Genomic DNA, 18,772 nt, shown 5'->3' on the forward strand with positions numbered 1-18,772 from the left:
ACCCAGCCTCCAGGCTGATGGACTTGATTTCCTAAGCTGAAGAGTTTTATCTTTTGGTTCTTTACTTATTTCACGGCTCCTCACTTTCTGCATTTTTATGTGCAAAACAGCTGAAAAGACTGTAATCCTGTTGTGGCTGCTGGGAATCGAAAGTGAGAGGAGAAATAAAACCTCTAACATTCCGCTTCAATGCCCATAACAGGTGCTGCTTTCTCTTAATTCTTGGCAGCCCTGTTTATGGTTTTTTTTTTTTTTTAATATACATACTGCAAAACATCACAGGGGTGCTTTTTTATTTTACCAATTTTTTAAAAGGTGAAAAGTTTCTCTAAAGTGTGGTATATAGTTTTTTAAACTGTCATTTACAGTTAGGAAAGGTCACCTTTGATAATTTATGTTCCATCAAATGGGAAAATACAGAATTTCCTGTTGCAGAACCCTATCACAACCAATCTGGCTAAAATATCCATGTTTTGAGAGCCGTCAGTATTTTGGAAGATTTAAATGTAAAAGGCTTACCAGTATTTAATGTCGGGGGGGGGAGGCAAAATGTGTGGCCCTACTGACACTTTCAACTCCTCACCCTACACTCCCTTAACGCCTAAAAGTTGCTTAGCTTTTATCAGCATTGAGGGTTTTTTTATTTTAAAACTATGCGCTAGTCCTGGGTTTTTCTGTTTGGAATGACCTTGGGGCCAGACAAGACGTGACAAGAACACCCATGTTGGTTAATCATGTGCTTGCCTCATTGAGTCATAAAAGCATGAGGGTGGGGTCTAATTTTCCCAATAGAAGAGAACCAAAATGCAGTGACAATAATTTATGATAATAAAGAGTGGGCCCATAGTCCTACAGATACAACCGGCCCTTTGAGGGTGACCAAACTGCTGATGCGGCCCCCGATGAATTTGAGTTTGACACCCCTGTCCTACGGCATGGGCCGTCATGCAATGCTTAATGCAGTGTTTTTCAACCTTTTTTGGGCAAAGGCACACTTGTTTCATGAAAAAAATCACGAGGCACACCACCATTAGAAAATGTTAAAAAAAATTAACTCTGTGCCTATATTGACTATATATAAAGTAATTTTTCAATTTTTCCCACGGCACACCAGGCAACATCTCGCGGCACACTAGTGTGCCGCGGAACAGTGGTTGAAAAACACTGGCTTAATGTCATTGATGTACAGATTCCACTCAGAATTGCTTGTTTAAATAATGCCCAATCGTTACTCTTCAGATACTATTAAATTTGCTTGAAGTCTGATTTTTTTAAAACACACACGCACAGAGAAAAAACTTAATTATCTGTGGTATTGCGAAATGGTAACCAAAGCTCTTGAATCTTTCGCAATGTAGAGGTTTTAGCCTTGGCTCTCAGTAAACACAAAGAGGATAGGAATGTCCAGTTTATTTAAATGCGCAGCGCAGTCCTAATCTATGTACACAGGGATGGAAGATTCTCATTGAACTCACCTATGTACAGGATTTCTGCCTTATTCTTGTGGCACCTTGAAGACTACCAAAATTATTGAAGGATAGCGCACTTCATCAGATGCAGGTAAACAGCATCTGATTGTGCTGAGAAATCATTTAGTTTTTAAATTGCCACATGCAGCCCCAGCCCACCCCCACCCCATTTCCTCATGCTGCAAGAGGTTTTAAGTATTTCTTAATAAAAGACTGGTCATCTTAATTTAGGGTTTTCTGTAGGGTAGCAGAAACGCAAGCCAGCTCTTCACATTCCATAGCCATTTGTTTCACAGGACATAAAATGTGTAACAACTGCCCCTTGATCCATATCCAGGGCAACACTGAAACTTCACATAAAAAGCCAGTGACTCCAGCTGCCAATACCTAACTTCAAAAGTCCTAGATGTAGTGGGCTTTCATGGACCTAATTTTAGCTCTTAGGCTACATCGACCAGGTCAGCTTATGTAATTTGCCAGGCTGATACCAAGTGGGCACTGGTACAGAAAAAAACTGTAGTAGTAGTAGTAGTAGTAGTAGTAGTAGTAGTAATAATAATAATAAGTCTATTACTTATACCCCAGCCACTCTGGGCGGCTCCCAACAGAACAATAAAAACACAATAAAAGATCAAATATTAAAAACTTCCCTAAACAGGACTGCCTTCAGATGTCTTCTAAAAGTCAGGGAGTTGCTTATTTCCTTGACATCTGATGGGAGGGCGTTCCAAAGGACAGGCGCCACTACCGAGAAGGCCCTCTGTTAGTATGTTCCCCCCCCACTCCCATTGCAAATAGCAGGGTGGGTGGGGAGGGAACGGTTTTCACTGGAAATATAGAACCTCCTTACATGCCAAGCCCTCCTGAAGCTGCTATTTACATAGGCTTAAACCCTCCTTTCCCAGCCTGGTGCCCTCCAAAGGTTTTGGACTAGACCCATCCAGTGTGACCAGTGTTCAGGGATGATGGGAGTTGTTGTCTATCAGGAGGGGCACCAGATTTAGGAAGACTGGTTTTAATTCATAGACCTTTGAGCTTTTTCATGCATCCTGTCCTCCCTTCTTGTTTGGCCTTGAACCAATAAAACAAGCAATCTGACTGTGGGTTGAGCAACTCAAGAAGAGGTGCTGTTCCAAAGAACAAAAGTCAGTCATGTGTCCATTACTCAAGAAGTTAAGTTGCTGGTGAGTCAGGAAGATTCCTCACCCCTCTTCAACTGCCACAAAACAAAAGCTTGATTGTGTTGTGTGGAAATCTTATCTTCTGCATGTTCAGAGAGATAAATTATGTTAAATTTGTATTTCCCCATACTGTAACGACCCATTGTAACAGAAGTCTACCTCTTTCTATTTATTCTCAGGTGATGACTCTTCAAATTCATTTACATAAGAGTCATGTGACACTGTTAGAGTATATAATACGCCCAACTAAACTATTGGATCATAGTTGCTGCCGATTTGCCTGTAGAGAGTTCTAAGCACCTTCAGATTTGACCTGTCACCATGATGACTGGAGGCTTAACAGATGCCAGTCCTTCTACTCCAGATGTTCAGCAGCTGGCTGATAAGGTAAGTAAAAGAGCCCATTAAAACTATGTATACAAGAACACCATTGACAAATTTATATTTTGTATATAAATTAAACCAGTGTGGAAAATGCACCTTATTTAGTAGCTGTCATTCAATTGTGAAATAAGAATACCTGTTTATCTGGCCACAGATTGCATGTGTTCTTTCAGAATCAATAACCTCCCTTAACTCAAAGTTTGGTGGAGTCAATGAGAATGCACTAGTCTAACTAATGGTGATGGGGAAGGGCATTGAGCCCAAATATACTCTTTGTTCTCCTGTCCTGCTACAGACCCCCTGTCTTGTGTCATCCACACAGGGACCAGATTTGGACAATGAATATCAATGCTGATAGTCTCACAATTTCAGATTTCCTTTATTTTGTAAATAAAATAAAATAAAAATCCATAGGAGCTGTAGCAAAGAGTCTTGTGGCACCTCAGAGGTTATTATGGAATAAGTTTTTGTGACACTTACAAACTGCTTGTGGCACAAGTAAGGTGTTGTTGCTTTTTGGACTCTAACCTACAAAAATTTAAGATGCCACAAGACTTTGTAGCTTTCCCTTGAAAGAATGCTATTTGTTCTAGGGGAGCATTTTAATATTTTCAGAGACTAAATTGTTAGGTATGGCCAAATGTATTGAGTCAGCCCATGCATTTTGACCACAATGTCATATAGCCTTTTGTGCCATTTTTACTGCATTTCTTCTTCATAAAAACTTCCATCTCAAGAAGTGTTTGGTTGCATACAAAAATGCAGCTCTCTTCTAGGCAAACAGGTTTGGCTTCTCTGGGAAGGGAAGCCATGAGCTTCCACCCTTGGCCTGAGATGAGAACTTGTCTTGAAACAGCAGCTGTTTCTGCACTTGTCCCAAATGGATTTGGGGGTTTGCAAAATTTCTCAAACATAAAATGAATAACAGAGCAATGAAAATGCCCACATTTTCTATGGCTTTGGTTCAGTTCTTTGCTGTCCAAGAATGACAACTCTTCTTATTTTTAATTTCAGATGAAATCTCAGATAGAACAGAAGGAAAACAAGGTTTACACTGTTTTCACTGTTGTTGAGTACAAAACACAGATGGTTGCTGGAACAAACTATTTCATTAAGGTCAGTGCTCTAACTGAGAAATGATTGGGAATTGTATTAATGAACTCTCTATTCTAAAAAGTCTACATTTTTAAAATTAGTTTTTATTGAAGAAACTTAATCAAACCATACACACGCACACACAAACACACAGTGTGTGTGTGTGTATATATGTGTGTGTGTATAGCATACATACACACACACACACACACACATATACACAGTGTGTGTGTGTGTGTGTGTGTTTGCGCGCGCTATATACACACACACACACACACACACACTGTGTGTGTGTGTGTGCGTGTGTGTGTATGCAGTGGTTAAGAACTTAATTCAAATATATATGTATGTGTGTATACACACACACACACACATATACACACACATATACATATAAATATATATATGTATAAACACACTGTGTGTGTGTGTGTGTACACAAACACACATATATAATTTCTTTGAAGTATTAATTACTGAACACCTTTGCCATTTAAAAACCACTTTATCAGGAAGCTCTTGCATCACTTTAAAAATGGGCTGGCGTACCTTTAGAGATGGACATGTATCATCCCTTCACTCGTCCTTCAAAATGAGAGAAATGCTGTACTTTGGTGCTGCCTGTTGGGTTAGACACAGGAGGCGCTGTGGTCTAAGCTTCTGACCCTCTTGGGCTTGCCGATCGGAAGGTCGGCGGTTCGAATCCCTGCAACGGGGTGACCTTCCGTTGCTCTGTCCCAGCTCTTGCCAACCTAGCAGTTCAGAAGCATCCCAGTGCAAGTAGTTACGGTAAATAAGTACCACTCCAGTGGGAAGGTAAACGGCGTTTCCATGCGCTCTGGCTTCCATCACGGTGTTCCATTGCACCAGAAGTGGTTTAGTCCTGCTGGCCACATGACCCGCAAAACTGTCTATGGACAAATGCCGGCTCCCTCAGCCTGAAAGGGAGATGAGTGCTACAAGCCCATAGTCACCTTTGACTGGACTTAATCATCCAGGGCTCCTTTTTTTACCTAGTCCTTCCATCTTTTCATTTGTTTACTGAAGTAAAACCCTGAAAAACTTGTCCCTTTCTCTGTGCGAAGCCGGCCAGTAGATTGTCCAGTTGATGGGTCACTAAGCAATGTGCAATTCTTTTTATGCAAGCTACTTATGCCTTGTGGGACCACAGAGCCTAGGGCTTGCCGATCAGAAGGTTGGCGGTTCGAATCCCTGCGACGAGGTGAGCTCCCGTTCAGTCCCAGCTCCTGCCAACCTAGCATTTCAAAAGCACATCAAAGTGCAAGTAGATAAATAGGTACCGCTCCGGCGGGAAGGTAAACGGCGTTTCCATGCGCTGCTCTGGTTCGCCAGAAGCGGCTTATTCATGCTGGCCACATGACCTGGAAGCTGTCTGCAGACAAACGCCGGCTCCCTCAGCCTATAGAGCGAGATGAGCGCTGCAACCCCAGAGTCATCTGCGACTGGACTTAATGGTCAGGCGTACCTTTACCTTACTTATGCTTTAAGTTCCAAACATCCCTCCCTCCCTCGACTAAAAGCTTTTCACAAGAGTAGCTAATTTGTGATTCTGCCTGCCTCCAGCTTTCATAATATCCCCAAACTTTGAACTGTCTTGGCTGGGGCTGCTAGGAATTGGAAGTCCAACAGTAGCTGGAGGGTCTCATTTTAGGATTGTTAATGTGAACTCGGGTAGTAATTAACTATTGAACATTTTAACCCTGGCTCATTCTCTCTTCTCTACAGGTCGATGTTGGCCAGGGTGAATATTTGCACTTGCGTGTATTCCAGCCCCTTCCTCACAAGAACGAAGTACCTTCTTTGACCGCTTACCAGGCTGGGAAGACGGCAAGTGATCCACTGAACTACTTCTAATGAGAAGTAGCCCTTTCTGCTGCCACCTTGTTTGTGTTTTTTTAAACAAATACAGGATGCAGACTGACATGTCAAAATCAGCTACAAATAAAACATCTCGTTTGGGAAGTTTTAGGTTGTGGTTCTGCATTGTATTCTGTGTAATAGCAACGTTTATTCCTTGTACTCCTTTTCCACTAGTAAGACACAGGGATAGAAAGTGAATTTGTGCACTTACAGGCTTCCCAGAAAACAAATCAAATGATAGCAGGTAGGCACAATTTCATAATTTATTTCTCCAGAATTTGTGGAATGCTCTCCCCAGGGAAGTTTGCCTGATGCCTACATTACACACCTTTAGGCGCCAGGCAAAAACGTTCCTTTTTAACCAGGCCTTTGGTTGATCTGATTTACATCCGGCTCCCAGAGTGTCTCTGTTGTGGCTCCTTCAGTGTATCTATTGCCAGAATGCAGTCCCTTCTAGCTTCCCACCACCCAAAGCAAAACAGAGGAGGTCTCTTGGGGAGGTACTCTGTCATCAGAAAATCCATGGCAGACCTGCCTGCTCAAGAGCTCACTTGGGCCTGAAGGAGCGTCTCCACCCCCATCATTCATCCCGGACACTGATGTCCAGCTCCGAGGGCCTTCTGGTGGTTCCCTCATTGCGAGAAGTGAGGTTACAGGGAACCAGGCAGAGCGCCTTCTTGGTAGTGGCCCTCCCATCAGATGTCAAGGAAATAAACAACTACCTGACTTTTTGAAGACATCTGAAGGCAGCCCTGTTTAGGGAAGTTTTTAATGTTTGATGTTTTATCACATTATTATTATTATTATTATTATTATTATTATTATTATTATCATCATCATCATTAATTCTGTTGGCTGGGGTATAAATAAATTATTTATTACTACTACTACTACCTTCTTCCATCTCCATCCAACAGACTGCATATTTAGCTCTCCCCAAGGATTTGTCCAGGTGTGCTCTAAATCCTGCATAATCTACCTCATTGCTGAAATGAGGTACAAAACTTCCTCTTGCACACACACATGTAAGCAGAAAGTTCTGTTTCAATCATGGACAGCAGTAACATGGGCTTTTTTCTTTTCTTTTTTAAGCAAGCAACTTCATTTATTGAGAAGGATCCAAAGAAGTGGTATACAAAAATAAATGCACATCAGATGAATTCTTGGGTATATAATGACTATGTAGCCCCATGTCACGCATAAGCGTATAGAGAGAGGATTGGGACCTGGTTTTAGCCTCACTCAGTGTCTTTGTCCCCCTCTTTTTTCTTTTTAGTAACCACATGGCCATGGTTGTGTGAGCAGAAAGCCTAATAATATGTGCGCTCCTGCTCATGAGTAGGGGGGTCTCCACAACTGGGACACCTGATTAGTCAAGTGTCATGAATTAGGCTTTCTGCTCATACAACATGTTGCTATACACATGTGGGGGGAGGTTATAGCATGAGGTAAAAAGCACAGTCCCAGTCCTTGATCTATGCGCTTATGGTTTACACACAAGTAACACATAAATACTTGTACGCCACAAAAATTAATATGATCAAAGCATGGCTACATTACTACAGTTTTAAAGCACCATACTATTTTTTTAAAAAAAAGCAAGAAAGAAAAATCATTTGCATTTGGCAAAATAAACACCGTTTTCCAGCTTGGTAAAAAAACTGCAGAGGGAGAAAGGCTTCTGCAGAACTGCTTAGAAGTAAGCCAGTTCATCGTGCTTTGCTTTCTTGCTTTGGTAACTGGTGAGCTCCAGTGGCTTGTTTTCATGAGGGAGGCTTTTGAACACTCTCACGTGAAGGAACTCGTCATTGCCAATGTGGACCTGGAAAGAAAGAAAAAGGGGCCTGTAAATTATGTGAGGAAATGTCATCCTAATATACAGTGGACGCTCGGGTTGCGAACGCGATCCGTGCGGGAGGCGCGTTCGCAACCCGCAGTGTCCGTAACCCGCACTGCTGCGTCTGCGCATGTGCGAAGTGCCAAACCCGGAAGTATGGACTTCGGGAATGGGTTAAGTTTGAGAACCACTGTAGTTGGAAAGGGGGGAGGAATCAAGCTTCTTTCCTATGGAAGGATTGCTTTTCATATCTCTGTGACGCCAAACAAATTCCAGGAGCTCCTGTTTAGCCTACTCTACCCTGAAGGATTAATCTCCCTAACATTCCTCAGGGAAATCATCCAATCCCTCACTTATCTGAGGCTTCAGCAGCACCAACGTAAATGATTGCTTGACGAGTGCAAACTGCAGTATCAGCACAGATGCATTACTGCTGTTATTGTTACAATGAAAACCAAGATTTAGTAAATGGGGCCTAATTCTCAGTGAAGCAATAAATTTCTGTAGTAGATGTAACAGTTCAGACTGTGGGGTGGGGGTGGGGTGGGGTGAGGAATCAAATGACTGAACTGTCTTTCACGCTATTACCACCAGCCAAAATAATTTCTCTCCACATTTAAAAGCAGTATGCTGGGGAGAAGGCAAGAGTAGAATTCCAGCCCCTTAATACCCTTACATGTGCAGAAACATGAAATCATGTGGGCCCCACCTACAGTCTGAAGTGGTACAGTGTCAGGATGCTGTCAGTGGCTCCCGGCTGGTTGCCCAGGAACGTATAAAGACAAGGAAAAGTTTATTACCGTCCTTTTTTATTTCATTCTTTACAGAGAGAGGCTATAGAACACAGCCTCTTGGATAATGTTATTGTCCCGAGTGAATCTCCACCCCCCTTCTTTCCCACTTCCTCATTCATCACTTCTATGGGTGCTGCTACAGGTCCTTTGCCTTTGAGCTCTTTGCTCCCCTACTTTTAAGGCTCGCCGGGATCTGGGAGATGGAGGGTCTGGAATGCTTTCCAATGACAACAGGTCAGCTGGGTGTTGTTCTGGGCTCTCCTATGATTTCCCAACTTTCCCCCTCATCTGCCTCTGAGCTGCAACTCCTGCAAACCACTGTTGTAATTCTGAACTGTCTTCTCCTTCTCTGGAAGGGTCATGCTGGGGAGGTGGTCTCCACCATTCCTCCTCTGCCCAGTACCTGACACCCAGCCACTACCCGAGATTTACCGACCGCCTCAGCACTAAGCTTGGCTTCCAAAGGCTCAGACTCAGGTAAAATCACCTGGAAAATAACCTAGATGCTTTAATTTGTTGACATGTAATGGATATTGGCAGATATACTGCATTTGACTTGCTAGCCACAAGAGCGAATGTGTGCTTTACAACAACAAAAACAGCAGGCATATACGGTACCTTGATGAAGTAGTTTATTCCAGCAACTATCTGCGTCTTAAACTCAACCGCGTCAAAGACTTCAAAGCTTCTGCCTTCTTTCTCTTCCACTTGTCCTTTCACCTTAGGGAACAGAAAAAGGGGTTGGGGAGGAGGAATTGGAATTTGTTTGCTGTTTAAAATATTGCGAAGCCTGCAAAATCTCTGCCATTTGTGCCTGGAGAGGTTTTAAAGAACACATGCAGAGGTGAAAGAAGAACCAAGAGCTGGGGAGGTTCTGCTCCCCATGGGGATATTGCTCAAGACAGTATCCCCAATCCCATGGAACCCCCTCCCCCCGGGCAATGTGGAAAATAGAATCCTAGATGCTTTGAAATAGAGCAAACCCCATCACCAACCCACCCAGCATTAGGAAACTCCCCAGCAGCGTTTGAAACTCCCATTGTTCTAGGCATATTTCACGACAGGGAATTTCATTAGCGCAAGCAGTTTCTGAGCTTTGGGAACAGAACTATGCCTAAGATTTCAGATTAAAACTACAGAGTGGAAGGAAAGGAGGACCCTTTTCTGCCTCCCCATTTCCAGCTACTCTCTGAAGACTGGAGAAGAGACCCTCTTAAGAATATTAGGGGGGTGGGCAGCGGAAGGACTAGACCATGTGAAAAATGAACATAATATTTTAGCTGCAGTTCATTCATTTTCAGTTTTTGTATTCTTGTTGTAAAAAAACCCTGTGCCTAGACATTCCATTGTTGTGCCCATAACGGAGATTTAAGGTGCCATTTAGCTAGCTCCTAGCTTTCATATCTCAGTTTCTAACACTGCTCCCTAGCACAGCCAACCCCAGTGGGGTGCCCTGTCAACATCTATCAGCTGATCAGCACCAACAGGGAGTCCCGCTCACAAAGGAACCATCAGGAACTCCACATCCATACCTGCCCCACACATGATTGTTTGTGGGGAGCAATTTGAGGGGCAAATTGGGACCCATTTCAGACCTCATTAGTCCCTGTCCAGCACTGTCCTAAAGGGAGCTCATGCACAGGCAGTCCTCCCTTGACAGAGGCAGAGCTTTCATATGACGCAACCTAACTTCACACAGAGTACACACACAGTGGTACCTCTGGTTACGAACGGGATCCGTTCCGGAGCCCCGTTCACAACTTGAAAGGTCCGTATCCTGAAGCGCCGAATCTGCGCATGCCCGCCGCGCGATTCGGCGCTTCTGTGCATGACGTCATTTGACGCGTCTGCGCATGCATGAACCGCCGAACCCCGGAAGTAACCCGTTCCGGTACTTCCGGGTTCAGCGCGTTTGTATCCCGTGATGAACGCAACATGCAGCATTCGCAACACGAGGTACAACTGTACTCCAGATCGTACGATGACGTGCACGCAAATGTGAATCAAGAGCAGAGCAGGCAAAACAATAGAGCCTAATAATCTCACCAAAGGGGATTAGAAAACACGTTTTCATAGACAGGAATGAGCAATCAGACATGCAGCTTTCTGCCGATATGAATGAAGTGGTACGAAGAGCTTTGCTTGCTCATTTTCTTCCATGTCAGATGAAGGTGCAGTTAGGCAAATAAGACGTTGCCAACTGCATCTACCAGCCCTTGTGCAGAGATTATATGAGCGAGAAAGAACTCACAAGAGCAGGAGTTAGGGTTAGAGGAAGGAGTCACATTCCTGAGTCAGGTTCATAGCTGTCAACTTTCCCTTTTTTTGCGGGAAATTCCCTTATTCCAGCACCATTTCCCATTGCAAAAAAAGGGAAAGTTGACAGCTATGGCCATTTCTCAATGCAAAAAAGGAGGGTTGACAGCTCTGATCAGGTTCCACATTATATTAAAATCTTAAATCATGAGATTACCATCAGAAGCAGAATACCTGCATTACTCAAGAAATATAAAGCCATGCAGACAGCACACAGTGCATCCTCTGCTGCTCATTCATCAATGAGGCTGGGAAACTACTGAAGACCAGCAGAAGACCTAGCAGAAAAGCTGAGCCCTGTGGATACTTGTGGATGGATCATAGTTATGAGTAGCCTCCGGATGAAATGTCCCAGACAGTTCCAAGTAACTGAGAATGGAAAATATGCAACTACAGGGAAGGATAGAGGAAGTGAAAGAGGAACATGCTGAAACAGCACAGTTCCAAAGTTACTGAGCAATTACAGGAGGGTGGGTCACAGGATCTAAAAGAACGGTTTAAATTGCACAAATTCTTATTTTCTTTTGTTGATGAGGGTGATCATGTTGGTTTAAACAGAGCTGAATGAGCAGCCCCCAGAAATGCTCCTGTGCCCCTGAAATAAGCCTTGAGCTACCCCACTGCTTTATATCTCCATAACTTAGGGCAAGTCCACTTTGAGATTGGTACACTTCAACCACAACGAAGCACTGAGTCAAACGCTGAGCAAGGCTGACTCATGGAAAACGCCCTCCTCACTATTTTTAATGTGGGATGATCAAACGGCAAGTTTCCAATCTAAGAAACTAATTTATTATCTGGATGCTTGTTTCTAAGGGAAAGGAAGACCCAAAGCAATTCTGCACCTTTTGGTGGGAATTCATTTCTTATTTATCAAATTTGTATATAGAAAACACTGCCCTGCCTCCCCAAATCTTGAAGTTTGGCTTTGATTATGCGTTTTGCTGTTTTTATTTTTCTACATTATTTGCTCTCTGCTTATTTGGAAAACACAACCTGCTCCTGTATTTTGTAACTTTGATCATGTTTTGTTTGTATTTTTTATGTTAATAAAAAACATCCTATTTTTTTTTAAGTTATGCATATTGTGGGGAATGCTCTCCTGGAAGTGTTGATCTATCATTTGGGGGAGCCCAAACTTATTTTGGGATGCAGGTTCATATAGTCCTACCCTTACTGAGGCTACTCACTTAATTCCACTTTAAATGTCCTGGGAAGGACTTGCCGATCAGAAGGTCAGCGGTTTGAATCCCTGCGACGGGGTGAGCTCCCGTCGCTTGGTCCCTGCTCCTGCCAACCTAGCAGTTCGAAAGCACGTCAAAGTGCAAGTAGATAAATAGGTACCACTCCGGCGGGAAGGTAAACGGTGTTTCTGTGCGCTGCTCTGGTTCACCAGAAGCGGCTTAGTCATGCTGGCCACATGACCCGGAAGCTGTACGCCGGCTCCCTCGGGCAGTAAAGCGAGATGACCACCGCAACCCCAGAGCCGTCCGCAACTGGTCCTAACGGTCAGGGGTACCTTTACCTTTACCTAACCAATCTCAACACTGTCTTTTGCTTTGGATAGGGAAGACTCCATAGGTTAAAGCAGTAGTCCCTGAAAACTGGGGGCGGGGGAGGGGCCGGTTTAGGTACTTTTAAACCAATGCACCTATCCAAAGTGCTTCCTCCCTTTTCTCATCCGTCTCTTTTCTAAAATCTATCCAGCCCCTTAATTAAACACCGTATGCCTAAGTGCACAAAAACTTACTTCACAATGCACAACTTTTCGTTTTGGGGAAATTGCACAAAATGCACCTAGCATTAGAATAAACCTTGGAGCGACATGATCGGCACCTGAGCATCAATAAAACAGGTATGAAAACAACACATATGTTGTTCTGCACACATCAACATTTCCAGGTTGACCTCTCTTTGGCACCCGGTCCCGGTCTAACATGGCGACGACTACAGAACTTATGTGGGCGAAGGGTGTGGCTAGTCCTCATGAGCCCGTGTGTCAAGGAAGGAAGCTGAGAACGGAGTGTCTCGCCTTTCATTCTAGATGTTGGGAAGCCGATGAGCAAGCGCCACTGGAGGAGGAGGAGAAAGAAGGGAGAAACTCTCTCCAGGCCAGGCTACGCTTTTATCTTCCCCACCTACCCATCCACCCACCCAGCCACCCGTCCACCTCCAGAGATTTCTCCAGCTGCGTAAAACTGCAAGGAGGGTCCCTGCCTTACTTCCTGGGCGATTTTCTGCGTCTCCGCAGTGGCTGCCTTGGCCTCGGTGGTCCCTCCGCACTTCATCCTTGGGGAAGCAGCAGCAGCGCCTTCCGCGTAAAAACGAAACTTCGGAGCGCAAAGGCGACCTTCGTAACTGGTTGCCCCTCTGTCAGCTGGTCAAATGATGCAGCTGGGCAGGCGGAGAGAGGGAGGCTTAGAAAGGAGGAAAGGGGGAGGGTGACGCAGCGCAGGATGGGAGAGAGGATTTCTCAGGTTTAGCCCTGCAGAAGCCATTTTTTTTTTCAACCCCAAAGATCCTGGAGTAGGAGCGAGAGAGACATGCAGAGAAATCCGCGAAGAAAGCCAGGATTTCGCTCCAAAATGTGACCGGGCATTGCATTGCAAGGACCGGAGTGCCCTCCACGCATTCCCAGAGTTTATGCTCTGCCCAACCCAGACCTCGATTGGTGTCGATTATTTATTGCATTTATTGTTAAATGGTTCTGCTGGTTCAAAAACAAATGGAGCCCGTTGCGAAGGGGTGCGTGCGCGGCTTACAAAGCCTTGCAGTGTGTTGCCGGCGGTTAATGTTGCAAACTGAGTGAAGGGCGGGGTCGAGAGTGACCAAGTAACCTATTGTCAACCTATTGTGGCTCTGGAATCGGACTAAACAAGTACAGAACAAGTCGACACAGCTACTTGCCCGCTATTGTTACATTGCAGGTTGGCAGTTGGACTGACAGATTAGCGTACAATCGCCCTGCGGTGTAGTCCGCTATTAAATGATGGGAGTTGAGCTGAAGTTCGCTTGGATTCTCATTTTAAGCAAAATAAAATAAAAACCCACCATACAAAAGGCCCCTTAAATTGCAGGAAAGGTTTGTCTATTTGAGCTACTCTTGGCTGGAGTACATTTCCTAGCATGCAGCCAGTGCCGGATTTACATATAAGCTAAACAAGCCATAGCTTAGGGCCCCACTCTCTTGGGGACCCCCCCCCCAAATTAAAGGAAAAAACAACAACTGGATGTACATTTCCAAAATATAAGATAAAAACAAATAAAATAAAACCTACATACAGCAACAGTGTTTTGTGTTGTGTAGGCGGGTGGTGCTGTGGTTTTCTAAACCACAGAGCCTAGGGCTTGCTGATCAGAAAGTTGGCAGTTCAAATCCCCGCGACGGGGTGAGCTCCCGTTGCTCGGTGCCAGGTCCTGCCCACCTAGCAGTTCGAAAGCACGTCAAGTGCAAGTAGATAAATAGGTACCGCTGCGGCGGGAAAGTAAATGGCGTTTCCGTGCACTGCTCTGGTTTCGCCAGAAGCAGCTTGTCATGGATGTTTTAGTTGAGATTCCTGCATCACAGGGGGGTTGGACTAGATGACCCCTGGGGTCCCTTCCAACTGTGCAATTCTATGATTCTATGAATTATGCCATTGTGGCTACTCCTAGACTTCAAGCCTAAAGCTGCCATCTTGTGTATGCTTCCTTGGAAGGAAGCCCCACCAAATTCATTCGTGGAATTGAGCTTCATGGCTGCAACCCTAAGCATAGGAAAAAAGGAAGCTGTCTTATAACTGAATTAGGCCAGTGCTCCCATCTGGCTTTGCATCAATGACTGACAGTGTCTCCCTAAGGATTTTCCCCAGCAGCCTTATCTGGAAATGCCAGGGACCAAATCTGTGACCTCCTCCATATAACACATGCACTCCACCACTGTGTTATAGCCGTGCCCCCAAAGCACACTGGCCAGATCACTGGGACTTCCTTCTAAGCAGAGTTAGGGTCAAACTGCACTTCCCATGATCAGGGGGAAAACAAAGGGCCAGGCTGCCAGGGCCGGAGTCAGATGCAGGTCAGTACTGTACAAAGAAGCAAAGCCAGTTGTCAGTGCTCAGACAACTTTTTATTCAAGGAAATGAACATACAATTCAGCAACACTTCCCAGTAGGTCTTGCCCCTGTGGAGCAGTTGTCAGGACTGGTGGTCCCTGCCTTCTAAGTCTACTCCTCTCCCAAAGCAGTTTCAAATTTTTGGCCTCTGTTCCCCTCTCCTCGTTATTCTGTGCATTCTTGGAGACCAGGCTGGAGGGGAGCTTGTCGCAGCAGGAGAGGGAGACTCCCTGGATTCTTCAGCACTCTCTTGACGCCCCTCCTCTGCTTTAGCCTTGGAGTCAGAACTGCTCCCTTTCACAGGTTCTTCCTTCTCACTAAACTTTGGGAAACCTAGCCAGATGGGCGGGGTATTATTATTATTATTATTATTATTATTATTATTATTATTATCCCTTCAGCATCCAGATCCTCATCCCATTTTTCTCCCTCTGACCTCCCCTCACTGTCCCACCCCCAATCCCCAGCCTCTGAGCCTTCTTCCACTGGAGTCTCCCTTGGGGGTTTCCCTGACTGGTGCCTCCCACCACTCCTCATCATCCAGCCAGTCCAGACACAGAGTGAATAACAGCATACTGCAACTGCTTCCTTAGATTTTCCGAATTGCAGAAATTGGCCTCTTTGCTTATAGTGGCCACTGACACATGGCTTAAAAAAAAAGGAGACTAATTTGCAAATGCTTTATATAGATGCACATTTAAAAATGATTGCTACCCTACTGAGTCATACAGAGTAGACCCACTGGTACATTTTGGACTGTGCCCTTTACACCTCCTCCACCCATGAGGTCGCGGGATGACACCAAGCTATTTCGGTACCTGTTTTCCACAGCATCACTTTCCCCTTGAACAAAGCTTAATCGAAAGCAGACAAAGGTCACAGACAGGGTACGGCAGGCTGCCAAGGAAGCGAAAGGTGAAGTTGAAGGCACCGTGTTCAGACTGCCGTGGCTTATCTGAGGGTGGTGGTTTGCCATGCACCCGTGGCCAATTCCTACAACTTATATCAAACATTGAAAACTCCCCTAAACAGGGCTGCCTTCAGATGTCTTCTAAACGTCAGATAGCTGTTTATTTATTTGACATCTGATGGAAGGGTGTTCCACAGGATGGGTGCCACTACCGAGAAGGCCCTCTGCCTGGGTCCCTGTAACTTTGCTTCTTGCAGTGAGCAGGGGCGTCGCAGGGGGGGCGGAGGGGGCGGTGGGGCCCCGGGCAGCACCCCTGTTGGGGTGACACATGGGGGGCCAGCCCCGCCCACTGGGATTTTTTATTTTTTTAAAAAACATTTTTTTAAAAAAAATTAGGTTATTTTCGGCACTGCGGGGGGGGGAGCCGCAGGGGCGACCAGCGAGGAGGGGTGTCACCCCCCCTCGCTGCCCGCCCCTGCGGCTCCGCCCCAGCAGCGCCAAAAATAGCCCCCCCTTGCAGCGGCGCAGCTCGGCATGGAAGCAAGGGGCGGGCCAGCGAGGTGGCCCGTCCCTCTCCCTGCCCTGACTTGCGCTGCGCCAAGGGAGCCCGGGCGGCAGATTCAGGAGTCTTTGCGCGCTGCAAAAACTCCTGAAGAAGCCTCCACCCGGCGGCAGCACCCCTTCTTGCCGCGGCTGCTCCCGCAGGCACGAGCAGCCGCGGCAAGAAGGGGTGCTGCCGGCGGGCGGAGGCTTCTTCAGGAGTCTTTGCAGCGCGCAAAGACTCCTGAATCTGCCGTCCGGCACCCCCGGGGGCGGGGCGTCGCATGCGTCATGACGTCATGACGCACGCACGCCCCGCCCCCCCAGGGGTGTCTCTTGGCTTCCCGCCCCCGGCAGCCAAGGGGCTAAGAACGCCCCTGGCAGTGAGGGAACTGCCAGAAGGCCCTCGGCGCTGGATCTCAGCGTCCAGGCAGAACAATGGAGGTGGAGATGCTCCTTCAGGTACACTGGGCCAAGGCCGTTTAGGGCTTTAAAGGTCAGCACCAACACTTTCAATTGAGCTTGGAAACGTACTGGGAGCCAATGTAGGTCTTTCAAGACTGATGTTATGTTGTCTCGGCGGCCGCTCCCAGTCACCACTCTAGCTGCCGCATTCTGGATTAGTTGTAGTTTCCGGGTCACCTTCAAAGGTAGCCCCACATAGAGTGCATTGTAGTAGTCCAAGCGTTGTTTCCTAACCAAACGAAGATGTGAAATTAGACTATCTTTTAAAAAAGTACTAGGGATGTAGTGAGACCAGAGGGACATCACCCGGCTGTGAGTCCTGAAGGCCGCTCCCTTTCCAGCTGGCCCAGGGGTGGGGCCCACACTCACCCAGTTCTACTAAAGTGGTTCCTGGGGAAACCAGAGGGACATCACTATGCCTGACAACAAATCCTAACTATTGGATTCTTTTGCCCCATCTTTTTGTGCCTGCCAAACAGCTGGGCCATGCTTATGATAATATTTTATTCTCTTGTTAATTATGCTGTTTTATATTAAAAATCTAAAGTGGCGTAGAAATTAAACACATTCAGACACACATACATACCTGGGATGCTAGGATAGGAAGCTGCCACGTGATTCGGCCTATCGAGACAGATGTCAGTGATGCATCAGGGGAGCATTGTGAGAGCAGCAGGAACAGTGCAAAGATTGCTTGAATAGGTTCTCAGGTGCCTCGGCTGAGTTCATAACCAGGCTTATTCACTGAAATCACTACCAAAAAACCTTCCCATGATAATACTTTGGGAAGTGAAGGATATAGGGGAAAATAGAGGGGCATGAGGGTTGCATTGGAAGTTAGCGAGGACACCGTAGGGATTTGAACCCCATCCTGGGAACCAGGAGCGCCGACCACCAGTGTCTTTTGCTTTTTTTTTTTGAGCAATGCAACAAGGGGAAAAGCAAAACCTGAGAGAACATTCTGCGAATGTTCTCTCAGGAAAAAAAAACCTTAAGATGTAAAGAAGAGCTCTTTGGAGAGACCTGTGAAGAGAACACCAGAAAAGAAAATGGAAAAAATTAGAGACCAATCCAAAAAAAACATTGCCTTTAAAAAAGAGAACTGAGTGGTGGAATGTGAACTTACCTAAAGCAGCACAGTTCAAATACAGGTGACTCTCACTTCAGGTACAGTGAAATCTGGGAGACCTGAAGGAAAGTGGAGCTGGAACAAAATAAGAAGTATTCTCCTACCTGCAGGTGAGCCTCATTGTGGTGACGCAGGATAAGGCCTCTTCTGACAACTCAGTCACTGCAACCTGAAAGAGTCTTAGCACAGTGAGTTGCAGACGGAACAAAATAGAGATTTTCTCCCTAACAAGCAAGGTATACTCACCTAAATGTCCTTCAATCTTGGAATACCATTTTGACCGCCATTTTTGTTTGAAGCTGGAGGAACCATTGATCTATAGGTGAGCCTCATTGTGGTGACGCAGGATAAGGCCTCTTCTGACAACTCAGTCACCGCAACCTGAAAGAGACTTAGCACAAAGAGTTGCAGAAGGAACACAAGATAAATTTTCTTCCCAGCCAAGCAAGGGATACTCACCTAGATGTCCTTCAGGCATAATGTATACAACTATATTGCTGCTATCATTGTGATGTAGCCTTTAAGGTTTACTTGTGAGGTATCTGAGCCTGTCATTGCCTCTGAAAATACAAGAGTACTTGATAGTTGCCTTCCTTCAGCTGTGATGGTCGCTTCAAAGTGAGAAGTTTGTATATTTTTGTTTGTATAAAGTCAGCACTCTGTGTTGTCTGAGCTAT

At 45.5% G+C, this 18,772-nt stretch overlaps 2 protein-coding genes across 3 annotated transcripts; one reads left to right on the top strand and one right to left on the bottom strand.

Moving 5' to 3' along the window:
- The first annotated feature begins 2,572 nt into the window (after nt 1–2,572).
- On the top strand, nt 2,573–6,116 carry LOC117061260 (cystatin-A-like). 2 transcript variants are annotated; one of them, XM_033173976.1, is made up of 4 exons: nt 2,573–2,653; nt 2,830–3,037; nt 4,049–4,150; nt 5,876–6,116. In XM_033173976.1, exons 2-4 carry the CDS (start codon nt 2,972–2,974, stop codon nt 6,002–6,004), a joined length of 297 nt encoding a protein of 98 aa, XP_033029867.1. In that variant the 5' UTR covers nt 2,573–2,653; nt 2,830–2,971; the 3' UTR covers nt 6,005–6,116. The 2 variants fall into 2 exon arrangements, with proteins under 2 accessions (XP_033029867.1, XP_033029868.1); XM_033173977.1 differs by lacking the exon at nt 2,573–2,653 and having other exon boundaries at nt 2,740–3,037.
- A 977-nt stretch (nt 6,117–7,093) lies between these two features.
- Nucleotides 7,094–13,328, bottom strand: LOC117061322 (cystatin-B-like). The gene is made up of 3 exons (XM_033174090.1): nt 13,180–13,328; nt 9,260–9,361; nt 7,094–7,832 (listed from the first exon to the last, which is right to left on the bottom strand). The coding sequence occupies exons 1-3, from the start codon at nt 13,243–13,245 to the stop codon at nt 7,704–7,706; spliced, it is 297 nt and encodes a 98-aa protein (XP_033029981.1). The 5' UTR covers nt 13,246–13,328; the 3' UTR covers nt 7,094–7,703.
- Between the last annotated feature and the right edge of the window lie 5,444 nt (nt 13,329–18,772).

The sequence above is a fragment of the Lacerta agilis genome, chromosome 16 (assembly GCF_009819535.1).
Source record: "Lacerta agilis isolate rLacAgi1 chromosome 16, rLacAgi1.pri, whole genome shotgun sequence".
Classification (NCBI taxonomy): domain Eukaryota; kingdom Metazoa; phylum Chordata; class Lepidosauria; order Squamata; family Lacertidae; genus Lacerta; species Lacerta agilis.

What these genes read in the sequence shown, in the direction of transcription:
- LOC117061260 (XM_033173976.1), top strand. Translation starts at nt 2,972, where the DNA reads ATGATGACTGGAGGCTTAACAGATGCCAGTCCTTCTACTCCAGATGTT. An exon ending in TTCAGCAGCTGGCTGATAAG is followed by an intron (nt 3,038 to 4,048) that starts GTAAGTAAAAGA and finishes TTTTAATTTCAG; the next exon opens with ATGAAATCTCAGATAGAACA. An exon ending in GAACAAACTATTTCATTAAG is followed by an intron (nt 4,151 to 5,875) that starts GTCAGTGCTCTA and finishes TCTTCTCTACAG; the next exon opens with GTCGATGTTGGCCAGGGTGA.
- LOC117061322 (XM_033174090.1), bottom strand. Translation starts at nt 13,245, where the DNA reads ATGAAGTGCGGAGGGACCACCGAGGCCAAGGCAGCCACTGCGGAGACG. An exon ending in CGCAGAAAATCGCCCAGGAA is followed by an intron (nt 9,362 to 13,179) that starts GTAAGGCAGGGA and finishes CTGTTCCCTAAG; the next exon opens with GTGAAAGGACAAGTGGAAGA. An exon ending in GAATAAACTACTTCATCAAG is followed by an intron (nt 7,833 to 9,259) that starts GTACCGTATATG and finishes CTTTCTTTCCAG; the next exon opens with GTCCACATTGGCAATGACGA.